Source organism: Carettochelys insculpta, chromosome 9 (assembly GCF_033958435.1).
Source record: "Carettochelys insculpta isolate YL-2023 chromosome 9, ASM3395843v1, whole genome shotgun sequence".
Classification (NCBI taxonomy): Eukaryota; Metazoa; Chordata; order Testudines; family Carettochelyidae; genus Carettochelys; species Carettochelys insculpta.
In genome coordinates this window covers 47404544-47422157 of record NC_134145.1, presented here as the reverse complement: position 1 = coordinate 47422157, position 17614 = coordinate 47404544, and the positions used below count along the sequence as shown (strand labels likewise).

The window sequence follows — 17614 nt, the reverse complement described above, 5'->3', positions numbered from 1 at the left end:
AAATTTTAAAAATTTAGGTTGCAAAATGTAATATTAAAAAAATTAGGAGAAATGAGAATTATGGTTGGCCGTGCAACCTTAATTTAATTCCTATGTTTGTATTCATTATGATTCTATTAAATTACATGATCATACACTTTGACACCTCTCACCTCCACCACCATCCCAGATTCTTTCCACACTCAGTACAAAGGAGACATACTCAATGAGTAGTCAGTGTTTTGTTTCATCCACATCATTAAGTAGCTGGTCCTAAAGTTCACCTATTGCACACAAGTCACACCCCATTTTGAATACACCATTTGTTATTTACTCCTGGGATTTCCTGTGAAGCTTTTCACTTATATAAGCTGTGTGCGCTGCAATTATACATTCATTTATTTTCATGAGAGCCCTCAGAAATGTTTAAATATATGTGAGTGGATATATAAGAGCAATCATGAAGACATAATTAAGGTTGTGCATTGATATTTGCAAATAAAAGGGAATGTCTACAAGACAAAGTTATGTTGAAATAACACCCTTTATTTCAACATAACTTTGCAAGCATCTACAAGACACAACAGCTATTTTGAAATAACTTTGAAATAGCAGAGAGCTTATATTGAAATAGGTAAACATCATTGTATGAGGGATCACACCTCTTCTGAAATAAGTATTTTGAAATAGGGGCTCTGCAGACAGGGGATAGAGCCTATTTCAAAATTAGCTACAGCATGTCCAATGGCTCTATTTTAAGATTGGTTCTATTTCAGCTGGATGCTCTATTTTGAAATAGCACTCAGCTATTTTGAAATGCATTTTGTGTGTAGCAATGTTAATTCGAAATGAGATATTCCAGATAATCTCTTCTGGAATAGTTTATTTAGAAAGAGTGCTGCTGTGTACACACATACAAACAAGTTTAAAAATCCTGTATTTCATAGCTTAGTTATCTAATTTCACCAGAAAATTTAAGTGATTTCTCAGAGAAAAATGATTTTTTGATGATTCCATAAAGATTGAGGAAATATTTACTAACATTTGGAGAGAGAACATTCATGCAATTTATTTGTTCTTTCAAAATTGTCCCAACAAAATTCAATCCGCACATACAAAATGATTAGATCAGAGTTATGTCACTTTTCATGGTTGTGCCTTATACACAAGAATTTATTTATTCCCTTATTCCTCACAATTTAAAGTAACTTTGTGGGCTGGGAGGAATGGAGGAAAATGTCCATGTCCACCCAGTAAATTCTACTCTGCAGCAGAGCCTTGCTGAACTCATAACACTTCTTGCTCTCTTTCTAAATCTCTACTTGAGATTTTTTTCTTTTCAAAGTTTGAAAATTTTGGAGACTCGTGGGCCTCTTTAGTCTTTCCTCTCTCCTTGTTCTTTCTTTTCTATGTGTCTGAAGGATAAATGTATTTCTCCTGTTAACTGGCGAAAATTTGAAAATATTTCTAAAAATAAAAAGCAAAAGAGGTGTGAGATTCAGATAGTATTATGTTAGAGTCACAGTCAGGGCTTCTGGTATGTTCACGTATCGGTTGAACCTCTCTAGTCTGGCACCCTTGTGACTTGACCAGTGCCAAATGAGAGAATTTGTTGTACCATGGGAGGTCAATACTGTCTAGCACATTATCAGTACTTCCACTGCTTACTGGGTTATTAGAAGACATTTAGGAAAAAAATAGAGCTAAATAACAGCAGAGAATACTGAGAGCCACACTCGGGGCTGTAAACAAACTTTATGGGATCATGGGAAACTTGGCATGCACATTAAGAGTGATCATGCCATGAATTAAAATCATGCTGGATTCCAGATGTTATTCAGTAAACGAGTTCTGTATTAGAGATGTTCAACCTCTATCACTTTCAGGCTGCGTCTACACGTGCACGCTACTTCGAAGTAGCGGCAGTAACTTCGAAATAGCGCCCGTCACGTCTACACGTGTTGGGCGCTATTTCGAAGTTGAAATCGACGTTAGGCGGCGAGACGTCGAAGTCGCTAACCCCATGAGGGGATGGGAATAGTGCCCTACTTCGACGTTCAACATCGAAGTAGGGACGTGTAGACGATCCGCGTCCCGCAACATCGAAATAGCGGGGTCCTCCATGGCGGCCATCAGCTGGGGGGTTGAGAGATACTCTCTCTCCAGCCCTTGCGGGGCTCTGTGGTCACCGTGGGCAGCAGCCCTTAGCCCAGGGCTTCTAGCTGCTGCTGCTGCAGCTGGGGGTCCGTGCTGCATATACAGGGTCTGCAACTAGTTGTTGGCTCTGTGTATCTTGCACTGTTTAATGAAAGTGTGTCTGGGAGGGGCCCTTTAAGGGAGCGACTTGCTGTTGAGTCCGCCCCGTGACCCTGTCTGCAGCTGTGCCTGGCTCCCTTATTTCGATGTGTGCTACTTTGGCGTGTAGACGTTCCCTCGCTGTGCCTATTTCGATGTTGGGCTGAGCAACGTCGAAGTTGAACATCGACGTTGCCAGCCCTGGAGGACGTGTAGACGTTATTCATCGAAATAGCCTATTTCGATGTCGCAACATCGAAATAAGCTATTTCGAAGTTGGGTGCACGTGTAGACGTAGCCTCAGAGTGGCAGTTGTGTTAGCCTGTAACTTCATAAATAGCAAGTGGCCCTGTGGCACTTTAGAGAATAACAAATTTATTTTAGGTCATTAGGTTTTGTAGGAAGCACACACATCCTTGCTATATAAACCCGGATTCTGTTTTTCCACTGCATTCATCTGACGAAGAGGATTTTTTCCCATGAAACCTCATGACCTAATAAATTTGTTAATCAGGACTTCTTGTAACATGTACCACTTTATAATGCATTGTGTTCCATAGAAACACAGGACCCAATCTCTTTTAGAACCATAGTTCAACAGATCCCATTCATTTTCTGTCAGTGAATCAGATTCTGAGAGGTTAAGTCAGATTAAAATCCAGTCCTATTACATCTTAAAGACTAACACTTTTATTTAATAGGTACTTGTTAGTCTGTAAGGTGCTACATCACTGATTGTCTTTTTTGTTTGTTTGTTGTGAAGCTACAGACTAACATGGCTACCCCTCTGATCCTAATGTCCTTTCTCAAGTTCTTAATCTCGTTTGTTTCTTTTTAGAAATTACATGTGATCCTCCATCAGTGACTAATGGAAATTACATGCCTCAGGAGAAATTTTTCAGAGACCAGGATGTTATCACCATAACCTGTAATCCAGGGTTTTACTTTATTACAAACAATAGGAGGAACACAGCACAATGTGCACAGAATGGGTGGTTACCTTCTCCACGCTGTACCTGTAATTTGGTTTTAATTTAACACATTTTTAAACTTTCAACAATAATACAAGGATTATTAGAAATGACAATGTAAACAGAAATGAAATAGACATATTTGCACATCTTACCTTGATGGAATTGGATAAAACTCCTTTGAAAATAAGATGATATGGTATAAGTTGGTTAAGCAGCAAATTATACAGCCAACAGCAGCCAATTATACAGCCAACATATACATCATGATTTGTTTGACAAAATGTGCAAGACTCAGCCTTCTACAGGCAAGATTTGTAGCTGTGTATATTAGTTATCCAAGTGGTAGAATGCCTGGAAGAAGGTCGGTATGCTATACGAATGGTAAAACAAAACCTACAGGTCATAATTGGATTCTGAGTCATCACACACACCATAGCCCTACTTATGAACCATCTTTTTCTTCCCTCATTAACAATTTCTGAAAGTGTGAGATCTTGCTTGGTAGGAAAAGTTTACTGGTGTCAGAGATAACATGAGTCCGATCATCAGACAGTACATGTCCTGAAAACATCATTTCACTTAGGGTAATGTTCAAATAATAAAGTATGGAAGCTGAAAAGAGAACTAGAATGTGAATATTCAGAACTAAGCAAACTGGAGTTTTCTTGCATGTACTTTGCAATAATATTATATTTTATTTTAAACTCTTGTTTTAAAAGTGAGACCCTGTGACTACCCAAATATAGAAAATGGAGAATTGCAATCCCATTATGAATACTACAGAGAACAATATTTTCCATCACAGATAGGACAGTCAATTCGATACACATGTCACCATGGTTATCTGTCTAAAAACTGGGATAGAAATGTCAGATGTACTAAAGATGGCTGGGATCCCATGCCTCAATGCCTCAGTAAGTAAAAATACATTTATATTTTCTCTAAAAACTCTACTGTACTATAAATGCCAAGAATTCTATAGCGCAATGGGGTCACTGGATTTCACCAGGACTTGGGAGTTGGTGGGTATTACTACATCACTGCTCCATTCTGGCTCTTGCTTTTCCCGAGCCATGACTCATCCAAGGAAAAGTGTGCTTCTTTGAACACATTCTCTCTACACCAGGAAGCAGCAGCATTAGAAGGTACCAGGAGGGGGAGCAGGCCTGGTTGTAGGATTTGAGGAGGGGTTTGTTGGTTTTTTGTTCCTTTGTTCTCCTTTTCCTTCCTCCTCATTGCTGGTCCCTCCACAACATATCTGAACTTCTTGCAAGGGAATAGTCAAGGACTTGGTATTCTTCTGAGAGTGAGAGAGTGAGCAGAAGGTGCTGAGTCTAGCAGGTTTAGGAAGGGTGAACAAAGATCAGTAATAACTTGCACTGGGAGAGACCTATCAGGAGGAGTATTTTGTGTTGTAGATTGTTCCTGAGATGGAGAAGCTGAGATGGTCCTTTTGCCTTGAGGGTTTTCAGTTGTCAGGAAACAGTCTGTGAGTGTGAAAGACTTCGGAAGATTATTTTCGCTTATGTGCCATTGCCTATGCATGTACGTGCCTACACATATACACCCACTCACATGCATGTACATGTGCGTACATACACTTTCTCCTGCTGCTTTGTAGGTAACTTGTTTATTAGGGCATGTCTACACTACAAAGTTAAATCAACTTAATGTAAATCAACATGTGACCAACAGGTAATTAAGTCGGTGAAGTGTGCCCTTGCTAGTAGGGTTTACATTGATGCAGGGAGCAGTGCACTATTGGAAACTCTCACACTGCAAGTAACTTCAGGGGAAATTGGGAAGGGCTTGCTGTGCTTCTTAGGACTAAACATGGTTGTTGTGTGAAATGAGAGCTAGACTTTGATCTCCCAGGTTCCTGTTTCCTCCCCTTTTTCCTTCCTACCTTGATATCAACAGCAAATAATACATACATTCTTGTACTTGTCTTTAAAAGTCTGGCTTGGCACAGCATATGCTATAGCTTGAGAAGCCACCAGAACCTGCTTTTCCAGAGGTATATAGTTTTCCTCACTTCCCTTCCACACTCTGTTTCAGAAACCCACGGTGATTCCTTGAGATTCTCCTGTGATCTTCTGCCAGAGGCTTTAAATAGGGTCCAGCCTTGGTTTAACTACACATTCTATTAGCTTGATCCCTCCAGGATCCCAAAGCAATTTGTTTGGCAATTGCCTGTTTCAGGCTTTGAAAGGCTTCCTGTTGTCTAGCTTCCCACAAACACTTATTATTTTTCTTTATCACCTGTTGCAAGGCTCTAGTACTGTGGTCTGCATTTGGGATGTGGTGGTGAGTGCATTCCATCTTAACATTTTATATACTACTGCATTTGGAATTACCCACTTTCCACTTATCAACAAGACACCCAAGAAGGTAACCTCCTGTGTAGGCCCCTGAATCTTGCTAGCTTTAAACTTAAACCAGACTGCATAAGATGCTGCAAAATGGCCTGGCCCACTGCATGAACTTTTTCAGGGCTATCTCCTCTGGTCAGAATGTCATCAACATAATGCCACATGGTAAGCCCTTCAGGGTCCATGAAACCCATCAGTCCCTCTGTAATAATGACCTGGCATACAGTGGGGCTGTGCACCCACCACTTCGGGTATCCAGGTGAACAAATACTACACTCCTCCCCAGTGGATTCCAAACTGTCCCCATGATTTATTGTGCAATGGAATGGCAAAGAATGAATTTGCTACATCCAACACTGCCATCTCCTGGAAATTTGCACATTCTATAATGCCAAAGATTTCCTTAATTTGGAGGGCAGCAGCAGTAAAGGTCTGCAGCAGCTCAGTAAGACCTCTAAATTCAACTGTTAATCTCCGGGTATGATCAGGCTTACACACTGGCCAGATAGGACTATTACACTCTGCCAATTGCCTTATGATTACCCATTCCATTTCCAGCTCATGAAGAATGGCCTGGATTCCTCTCTTAGTATCTGAGGCCAGTTTATATTGTTTTAACTGAAGAGTTTGTTTGGAAAGAGGGACAAAGGCAAGGCTTCTTTTTACATGTCCAAACATGCTGCCTGGGTGGGTCATGGTTCAGTGGGTAAGGTAGTGATTTAGGTATTAGCAATCATGGGTTCTAGCCTGTGCCGAAGTGGGATAGATGGTTCACTCAGTGGTTTGTGCGTTGATCTTATAAAACCAGCGTTGTGAGTTCAGCCTGAAATGGGTGATTTAAGGATCTGGGGCAAATAGATTAAGGAAAAAAATATCTGTCAGGGATGTTGCATGGTCCTGCTGTAAGTGTGGGAGATGAGACTTGATGACCTCTCAAGGTTCTTTCCAGGTCTATGAGATATATGTATTTCACTATAATATTATTATTTCCTTTTCCTTGATATCTCTACTTGGTTCAGTTGGGGCCCAGCAGTGACACTGGCAATAGCCTTTTCAAAAGCCCAAGTTTGTCCATTTAAAATCCATTATCTTCCTGCCAATACATCAATTCCTAAGACATTACCAAGGCCAGGTGCTTCAACGGCATCTAGCTGTACCTTTTCCCCATTTTCTAATTTCACTGCTACTGGATGGAGGGTCCCAGTTCCCCTCCCCTACTACCCTGTTTAAATGTAAGTACTTGGAGGCCTGAGAACATGTGTGGCCCTCCAATATTTTAATTTCTGCACCCTACTGAAGGTTGCCCTGTTTTATTCCACTTGCAACTTCAGGTCATCCATCATATAACTTCATTTCATAATTGTCTATAAAACATTCACTCTTATTCTAACTTGTCAAATTCTGATGGTTTTCACAATCATACAAAATTGATAAACAAAAGATGGTTTAACAAGTCAAATTTTGCAATGAAACATGGGCTGTCTTTAAAGCATATTACTACAATAAAATTTTGCCAGTAATAATCTCTATGCCTCTAACTAGACACTTGCCATTAGGTACATAGCTAGTGTGTAAACAAAGCCTAATTCTGAATCTTATTAAAAATCTTAAAATTATTTTATTTATATGAATAATCAACTATTCCTATCATAATGAACAATTGCATGTACTTCATGTACAATACAATATGAAAGAAATCTTTTTTTTTTACTTTTCTTGGAAATTAGTAATAATACTCTTTGGAGGATTCCAGTAGTGATGAGAGATGCAGCTAAAATTGTGTCCCAACCCTTTGCATTTACACACTGAAAAAATAAGTATTGTTACTTTTGGCCTCAAGAAATTTTTGCCTTCCAATACAGCTACACATTTTATGGTAGGACTCATCAACACCACTTTCCATTTTTTTTGCTTGCTCTTCAAAATCATGAAACTGAAACATTAAGCTTAACAAATATCTGCAAAGAAGACCACGAATTAACAGCAGCAAGAAGATCCAGACCTACCTTTTGAAGTGACATGCTAGTTTTGTCAAACATTTCTTGAATCATATTACATAAGATACTCAAATTCAGTTTTCACTCAGGACATTTTCTTCTATGATTGTGCTTGTCCATCATTTCTTTCAAACAATGTTGAATGGTCTTGTGTCGTGGGGCATCTGCATCCCATTCCCACCTGGAGTGGGGAAGGGGTAGTTTTGCTCCCTGTGGTCCCACTTTCTCATCCAACACAACATAGACCAACAACCAAAGTTTGTTTCTATGGTCTGTCTGAGTCAGTTAGAGTGGCCCTCGCCTCAGGACAGTATGGCCCAATAACCAGAATAAACCACAGTGGCCTTTTGCCCCCATAGGTCCCCACCCCAGGTACCTAATGATGGAGGTGTAGCCCACCACCAGGTCAGCACGGAATCTGACTGCAACATGCTAACTCTGTCCAATGGGAGATACCACTCCCTTGTCCTCTCTAGATTTCTTTCTACCCTTTGTTCTGGGACTGCCATTTGTGGGTTGCTGTGGTTACTTGGCTCCTCCGCAAATCAGACCATCTTGGTCTCCCTGAGCTCTGGGCTTCATGTGCAAGCAGGACTTCCTGGCCAAAGTATCAGGAGTTCTTCTGAAGGAGCTTTTGATACGTGCCCTTCCTTTAAGGCTGTCTATCCTGATTGAGCTGGGTCACTGCCTTTTATGTCTGGTCCCCAATTTGAGCATACCCAGGAGGATTGTGGGGGTTGTGGCCCCCTCATCCCAGAGGGTGGGATTAACATTCTCAGTACTAGTGCAGGGCTGGTGTGCCTCATCACACTCTGTATTTATTTTACAACATTCATCAAGACAGGGCCATCTCACATCTGACATCAGTTTTAGACATGGATTGTTCCTTGCTCACTCTTGGTAAGATTGTTTCCCAGAAACTGCCATTACCTGGGCAGAGCCACAAAAAGAATTTCTGAACAAAACTGAAAAAGCAGCAGCTCTGTGCTGGGGCCTGTGGAGGATGGGATGGCAGAGTAGTGGTGCCTCTCCTCTGGCAGTGGCAGCTCTGTGTAGGAGGGTCATTCCCCTTCCCTGGCCACAGCCCCAAACCCAGAGCTGCCACTGCTGGGGAACAGGTACCCCTTCTCTGAGCCACACACATCCTCACCTGGCCCTGCCTCAAATAGGGAACATGTGCCGCACCCCTGATTGTGCCTGCTGGTGCTGCAGTGACCATGGAGAGACACCTCTCACCTGGCCCCAAAGTGCTATGGTGAGAGAGGGCTGAGGTATTTATAGAATGTCTTCTTGTTACCCTTTATGTCTCTAGTTAGTTTGAAGTCATTTTATGCCTTTGACCCTGCATACATACCTGTGTTGTTTGCTTATATCCATCCTTCATAATTTGTCTTAGTCCTTTGCCATATTTTCTATCTTTCCTACATAGTGGAATAGCTTCCTTTTCATAGACTCATACACTTATAGAATCCTAGGACTGGAAGGGACCTCAAGAGGTCATCGAGTCCAGCCCCCGGCCCTCACAGCAGGAGCATCTACTGTCTAGACCATCCCTGATAGATATTTATCTAACCCGTTCTTAAATATTTCCAGAGGTGGAGATTCCGTCACCTCACTAGGCAATTTATTCCAGTGTTTGGCTATCCTGACAGTTAGGAACTTTTTCCTAATGTCCAACCTAAACTTCCCTTGCTGCAGTTTAAGCCCACTGCTTCTTGTGCTATCCTCAGAGGCCAAGAAGAACAAGTTTTCTCCCTCTGCCTTATGACACCCTTTTAGATACCTGAAAACCGCTGTCATGTCCCTCCTCAATCTTCTCTTTTCCAAACTAAACAATAATTCTTTCAGCCTTCCTTCATAGGTCATGTTCTCTAGATCTTTGATGATTCTTGTTGCTCTTTTCTGGACCCTCTCCCATTTCTCCTCCTCTTTCTTGAAATGAAGTGCCCAAAACTGATCACAATACTACAACTGAGGCCTAGGGTTAAGGTCAGTGTTTTGGGCCCTCAATAATGTTCCTTTGAAAAACTGCCAACTCTTTTTTGTTTCTCTTATTAGTCTTGCTTCTCTTGGGACCTTGCCTACCAGCTCTTTGAGTGTACCAAAATCTGCCTTCCTGAAATACATTTCCTTTATTTTGCTGCTGTGCCCTTTACCATCCCCTCAAATCATGAACTCTATGATTCTATGGTTACTTTCTCTCAAAATGCCTTCCACTTTCAAATTTTCAGTCAGTTCCTCCTTCTTTGATAAAAACAAATCGAGAACATATTCCCCACACTAGCCTTTTCAACCTTCTGAAATAAATTTAAAAAGTCTTCAACACAGTTCAAAAAACTTATTGGATATTTTGTGTATTAGTTTCCCAACATAGAACTGGACAGCTGAATTTCCCTGTCACCTCCAAATCCTGTGCTTTGGATGATTTTGTTGTTTAGAAGAATCGGTATCCATTTTTTCTACCTAGTTTTGTGGGGTCTGTAGTATACCCCTAGGCTGTCTACACTAGCCCCAAACTTCAAAATGGCCATGCATTCCCTATGAGCAGATGGGAATAAGGGGACTTTGAAGGAGCTGGGGTCCTTTCGAAAAAGAGCCCCATCTGAATGAGCTGTGCGGCGGTGAGCCGCGTCAATTTCGAAGTGCCGCGGTCGCCTGCACGCTAATGAGACACTGATGAGAAATCTGAAGGAATGGCTGACATAGAGAATGCTAGTGAAAAAGGGGTAGGTTTAGAAGTTGAAATAGGAAAAGAGGAAATTAAAATTTACTTAGAGAAATTAGATGTCTGCAAATCACCAGGGCCTGATGAAATGCATCCTAGAATCCTCAAGGAGCTGATAGTAGAGGTATCTGAGCCTTTAGCAGTCATTTTTGGTAAATCGTGGGAGATGGGAGAGATTCCAGAAGACTGGAAAAGGGCAAATATAGTACCCATTTATAAAAAGGGGAACAAGAATAACCCAGGAAACTACAGGCCAGTCAGCTTAACTTCTGTGCCAGAAAAGATAATGGAGCAGGTAATTAAAGAAATCATCTGCAAGCAACTGGAAGGTGGTAAGGTGTTAGGGAACAGCCAGCATGGTTTTGTTAAAAACAGATCATGTCAAACCAATCTGATAGCTTTCTTTGATAGAATAACGAGTCTTGTGGTTAAGGGAGAAGTGGTGGATGTGGTATACCTAGACTTCAGTAAAGCATTTGACACGGTCTCACATCATATACTTATCAACAAACTATGCAAATACAACTTAGATGGGGCTACTATAAGGTGGGTGAACAACTGGCTGGATAACCGTACCCAGAGAGTAGTTATTAATGGTTTTCAATCCTGCTGGAAAAGTATAACTAGTGGGGTTCCGCAGGGGTCTGTTTTAGGACCAGTTCTGTTCAATATCTTCATTAACGATTTAGATATTGACATAGAAAGTACACTTATTAAGTTTGCAGATGATACCAAGCTGGGAGGGTTTGCAACTTCTTTGGAGGACAGGGTCATAATTCAAAAGGATCTGGATAAACTGGAGAAATGGGCTGAGGTAAACAGGATGAGGTTTAATAAGGACAAATGCAAAGTGCTCCACTTAGGAAGGAACAATCAGTGTCACACATACAGAATGGGAAAGGACTGCCTAGGAATGAGTACAGCAGAAAGGGATCTCGGGGTTATAGTGGACCACAAGCTAAATATGAGTCAACAGTGTGATGCTGTTGCGAAAAAGGCAAACATGATTCTAGGATGCATTAACAGGTGTGTTGTGAACAAGACAAGAGAAGTCATTCTCCCGCTCTATTCTGCGCTGGTTAGGCCTCAGCTGGAGTATTGTATCCAGTTCTGGGCACCGCAGTTCAGGAAGGATGTGGAGAAATTGGAGAGGGTCCAGAGGAGAGCAACGAGAATGATCAAAGGTCTAGAGAACATGACCTATGAAGAAAGGCTGAAAGAATTGGGCTTGTTTAGTTTTGAAAAGAGAAGATTGAGGGGGGACATGATAGCAGTTTTCAGGTCTCTAAAAGGGTGTCATAAGGCAGAGGGAGAGAACTTGTTCTTCCTTGCCTCTGAGGATAGAACAAGAGGCAATGGACTGAAATTGCAGCAGGGGAGGTTCAGGTTGGACATTAGGAAAAAGTTCCTAACTGTCAGGGTGATCAAACACTGGAACGAATTGCCAAGGGAGGTGGTAGAATCTCCATCACTGGAGATATTTAAGAAGAGGTTAGATAGATGGCTTTCAGGGATGGTCTAGAAAGTGCTTGGTCCTGCCATGAGGGCAGGGGGCTGGACTCGATGGCCTCTCGAGGTCCCTTCCAGTCCTACTCTTCTATGATTCTATGATTCTATGAATATGTATTTCAGCGCTTCATTAGTAAACTTCAAAATGGCCATTTGCATGGCCATTTTGACGTTTGGGGCTAGTGTAGACATAGCCCTAGAATGATATCACCCTTGTTTTTCACCCCTTTTAACCTACCCCAGAAACTCTCAACACATCTGTCTCCTATGTCCATCTCCATCTCAGTCCAGGTGTGTACATTTTTAATATATAAAGCAACACCTTCTACTTGTTTACCCTACCAATCCTTCCTGAGTAAGCTGTACCCTTCTGTACCATTATTCCAATTGTGTATTATCCCACCCATTTCTGGGATACCAACTTTGTCATAGTTCTGTTTATTTATTAGGACTTTATTTTCTTCTTGCTTATTACCCATACTACTTGCAATTATATATCTGCATGTATGATATTGATCTGATTTGCCTCCCAGTTCTGCAACATCCTTCCTTTTTCGCTGCTGTTATAGTCCATGTTCCCTCCCATTTCCAACCCAACTCCCAGGTCTATATTTTTTCCTCTCCTGTAGGCTTTGATTACCTGCCCCTTCAAACCCTAGTTTGAAGCTCTCCTAAATAAGTGAGCCAGTCTGCATCTACATATGGTCTCCCCGTTCCTCAAAAAGGATGCATATAAACTAATAACACAAGTATGTAGGGGTAAAACTCATAGAATCCTAGGACTGGAAAGGTAAAGGTAGGTAAAGGGCGCTGGACTCCTTTACCTCCTGAGGTCCTTTGTAATTTGACCTACTTTCCACTTTTTGTGGACTCCTTTCATTTTTTTACCTTCTGGTTAAATTATGGTGGTCTCCTTATATACTTCATATATTTCCTACTTAGTGGATTAGTTTGCTCTTGTACTCTTAACAATATCTTCTGCCTGACCCGACCAGCAGGTAGTTGGTGGAATGCACTCAAAGTTAGAGTTCTGCTGGGCCCACCTTTTATACCCCTTTAGGTTACGTATTCTCTTTCTTATCTATGGTGCCAGATCGTACTTGTCTGTCTTTTGTGACACCAGTTTGTTACAAGGGCAATTCTTACTTAATTTGCACTTGTAAGACAGGAGATAAGCAATTTAGGAGTACAGGACATTCTTTTGTGTGGGCGGAGACTTCCTCTTCTGGGATGTCTGTGTGGTCATCATATCCATCAATGCCAGCTGGGGTGATTTCCTGAGGTCCCCCCCACCTTGTTGACAGTTTGGCCTGTTAGCCTTTTATCTGTACTTTCTGTTTCTCAGGGTCACGATAAGCTAGCACATCTGGGCCTCAATGAAAGGCATCAAAGACAGTGCTGTCAGCAGCCGTTTCTGTGCCCTGTGTGCTCCTCAGTGGGGGAGTGGCAGCGAGCAAGCTGGCTTGTAAGGGGGAGACTTTGTCTGGCTACATCAGACTTCCAGATGATCCTTGACAAAGCCTCCTTAATGTCTCACATACTGGCTCCTAGGAGGTAGCATACCTCCTGAGATGCCATGTCTGGCAACAAACGGGTGATTCCATCTCCCTCAGAAGAGATTCCCCAACCTCCACTACCATATGCTTCCTTCTGAGAGTAGTGGCTGTGAACATCCTAGCCTTGGGAGAACATGGTGTCTCCTCCTCTTGCTTCAGGGGTGATTCCTCATCCATTGTTTCCAGAGCAGCATACTGATTTTCCATTATCATTGTGGATGGGTTTGAAATAGGAGTGGAGCATTGTCTGCTGTCAGTGGTAACCAGCAGCCAGTGTCCTCCCTGTGATAGAAACATCTCCTTCCCAGCTGATGTGACAGCAGTCCTCTGGAGCTGGATAGCTTCCTCAGCCTTGTATGTCTCCATATGATATGATATGATATGATATGATGAAGCTTTCTTGATGTTAATGAGGTTATGATATAAATAAATCCATGCAGTCACCTCTCCTTCAGAGGCACACTGGGCAAGGTATTTTGGCTGATGTAAATCCATATATCCTCAGTAATTTCAATGGAGTTTGCTGTTTCATGCCAGCTGACAATTTGGTCCAGATAGCCAATTCTTTACTGGCATGTGTTGTCATTTATATCTTTACACAAGTGATGTCACAAAGTCATGGCAGAGGAAAGGTCATGGTCATTCATGTTCAAAAATAATTTTTTTTCAATAAAATGTGCTTCCACACCATGCAGCATGTGCTGTTATTTGAAAGATTTTTTTTCAATTATCTACATTATGTGGCACTGAAATGACTGGAACCCTCAGTTAACTGGCAGTTCTAGCTGGGGCTGGCTGCCGCTGGGCCAAGGGCATGGACGGAACTGGCTCTGCCACTGGTTGCAGCAGGGCTAGTGGCCCAGCCTAGGGTGGTTGCCCTGCTGGGCCCATTGGAGCGGGGCTAGCGGCCCTGCTTGGCTATCCAGAAAATATGGTTATCCTGTAGCCCCTGTTCCCCAGTGATACCTGAAAATCAAGCCTCTACTATAGCTAGTGTTGAAGAGGGTGGTTTGTTTGTTTTTGTTTTCTTTGTTCTTTCTTAAATGTTCACTTCCGTTTGATACTTGAATGTAACCTTTTTTTTTTTTTGTTTTCTTTAGGAGTCTGTTCTACAGATCATTTGGAAAACGGTCAATTTTCAGCTAGTTACTGGAAAACCTACATAGAAGGTGATGGAATTGACTATAGCTGTGACCATGGATATATGCCTGAAAATCCAGAAGCCAAAGCTAAATGCACAAGGAATAACTGGATACCTCCTCCAAAATGTATCGCTGAAAGTAAGCACTATTTATGTTCTATTGAGGGGTTGGTTAAAAATTCGTAAACATGTTTCTGTTATTATCTGCCTGTGATAAATGCAAAAATTCCAGCCCTAGCAGGTGACTTGTCATGACAATGTACGTTTCTGACCTGAATAACTGTGTGATTGTGTTTCTGCGACACTGAGAATTCTTCACCCCGCTGCTTCCCACTGCTTCCCACCCCCATTTGCTGTGTCATTTTTTCAAAGTTGGATTGAAAGCCCTTGGGAAAGTTACCAGCTATGTCTTTGTCTTCTGTGATGAGATGAGCACATTTTGTGAGGTGTAAGAGAACATAATAGTTCCCAATCCTGTTCATCCTTACCCCAGTAGCATAACCTTTCTTGCTCCCTTATTCCCACCCCTCAGCACTTAGCACTGGGAGAGACTAGCCTCCCTACATACAGTCCTGTCCAAAACCTTAGATGCCTGGTGGCGTGGCTAGCTATTTACACCACCTTAGCTGAAACTCTATTTTTAGTGTGCTAGTTTCAGCAGTTGGTGTGGAGCTAGTCTACAGAAACTAAACCACTCCATACTGGACAGGGAAAGATGGAAAGGAATAGTGAGACAGGCATCAGATGCCAATGGGAGCTGAGCCCACGGTTATTGATGCTGCTGCTGCTGAGTTTGATCAGACCTAAGCAGGTATTCCTTCTGCAATTTACGTTTTCCAGCTCAAATGTAGACATAACTAAAATCCTAGTGCTTGACATGAGAGTCACCCCTAGGTATCAGGAGAAGTGTTTGCAAAGAAAGTCCTGCTCTGCCCCTGCCATCTTGGGACTGACTGTGTTCAGCACAAGTGGAATCTTCAGAAAATAGCCAAGCTGCAAGAATCCAAACTCACTTGTCTTCATAGATTTATAATTTAGCCAAATTTGGGGGGCATTTTTCTGAAGGCAGCAAAAGGCACGGCTTCGACACCAGGTGGGCATCACAGCCAAATTCTGGCTTTTTGCTTCAGACCATGAATATGCTAGTGGTTCCCAACAGAACTGCAACTGCAACTTGGCTTGGACAAAACATCAGTCTCCAAAACAGCTAAACCATTTCATCATAAACTTTTCAAAACAAGTAAAGAGATGATGCCAAGGAAGACATGATACATGGAAAAGTTGCAAGCAGTTAAAGGGGGTGGTTATCTGTGGGATCATAGGCAAATTTAATAAGCGATGTCACAACTAGCTCTTTCTGAGATGGCCAATGGTGACAGACACTGGTCTTGTGTGTGTTGGGGATAGTATGGAGGCAAAGAAGTCCAGAGAGCAATTGTGCCCCAGGAAATCCTGTCCTATCTCTGCTTCCTGCCAGGTAGGAGTTCTTTGTGCATTGGTCTGACTTTGGGGCTGATGCAGCATGTTCCTCTGTCTATGCCTAATCTATACTTCTGACTGCTGCAATGCTGGTTAAAGCCATGTCTCCACCTTGGTCCTCTGACTGCCCTTCCTCCATGGAGTGGCTTGTACAGTTTGTCTGGAAACTCCAAATATTTGAATGACAAGCAACAGAATCAAGTCATCAAACTCCACAACAAAATTCTCTCTCTCTCTCTCTCTCTCTCTCTCTCTCACACACGCACACACACACACACACACACACACATCCTGCCTTATAACCTCACTCCTTCTCTGTCTCAACTCTCCCCAAATGCCGAAGAAAATGGATGAACTGTGCTGTGTATCCTGGAGATAAACAAATTCAGGCACACAGGGAATCCCAAAATGAGAGTTTCCCTTGGGGATATTGCCTTGGCAGAAACACTGTTTCCTTCCAACTGAGGGAATCCACCATGCTGTAGTGAACACAACTATGAAAGACTGCATTGGGAAAGGCTGTCCTTGAAGAAAATGGATTAAGTGATAAAGTATGTGTGTTGTTTCATCACCGTCTTTCTCACTGGTGAGCCCTTTATGATTTTCAGGTACATTAAACTATGAAGCTGCTTCTCCAAATTATGTATACATACAGCTCATGCAATGAAAAGAGAACTTTTTTACAAAATAACAGCTGACAGTGTTGGAATCAAAACTACCATTTTCTGTCCAGCCATCTTTGAGACTGGCTTTCACACATCTCTATCAGGAACGATCATGAGCAATAACACTGCAAGGCACACTGATGATTTCTTATCTTCCCCTCCCGCTCACTGAAAGTCTGAAGGAATGTGGTGTTCAAACAGTTTTTAAATAGCTGTCCTCTATTTCATTTCAGGGGCACTTCTTCTCATGGTCACCTAATGTTTGCAAAAAGCTTATAAATTATAAACTTATAAATTATAAGCTTATAAATAAACCCTATTTATCTTCAAACAATGCTATTCTCTATTTTAGAAACGTGTACAAAAGTTACGATACAAAATGGCTTTTTCTCTGATCAAAAGACCGGATACAATTTAAATGAGAAAGCAAAATACAGATGTTACACTGATTACATGACTCCAGAAAGAACTGAGGACGGGACTACAAGATGTCGCAAACAAGGATGGTATCCCCCTCCAAAGTGTATCAGTGAGTACTTTAATGATTAAAGAACTCTCTGCTTCCTCACACTGCTCCTTTCTTCCTGACTAAAGGGTGACAAACTTGGAATTTAATGTTGAGAAATTCATAGGGCTTTGGAAGGCCAGAGAGCTGCAAACTGCAGCAGGGCTAGCAGCCTGCAGCCTGGGCTGTGAAGAATGGGCCGAAGCCAGGGCCAGGGCCAGGTCGAGGCTGCAGAGGGAGCCTGAGAGGGGGCTGAAGTGCTTGACATGAGAGTCACCCCTAGGTATCAGGAGAAGTGTTTGCAAAGAAAGTCCTGCTCTGCCCCTGCCATCTTGGGACTGAATGTGTTCAGCACAGGTGGAATCTTCAGAAAGTAGCCAAGCTGCAAGAATCCAAACTCACTGGTCTTCATAGATT

At 42.1% G+C, this 17614-nt stretch overlaps 1 protein-coding gene across 1 annotated transcript in view; it reads left to right on the top strand.

Moving 5' to 3' along the window:
* Window positions 1-17241, top strand: part of LOC142017945 (complement factor H-like) — a 35745-nt gene extending 18504 nt beyond the window's left edge. Inside the window, exons 6-9 of the mRNA XM_075003301.1 lie at window positions 3113-3292; window positions 3968-4162; window positions 14508-14687; window positions 17045-17241. Coding sequence (XP_074859402.1) covers window positions 3113-3292; window positions 3968-4162; window positions 14508-14687; window positions 17045-17241 — 752 coding nt within the window. The remainder of the gene's footprint in view (window positions 1-3112; window positions 3293-3967; window positions 4163-14507; window positions 14688-17044) is intronic.
* The last annotated feature ends 373 nt before the right edge of the window (window positions 17242-17614 follow it).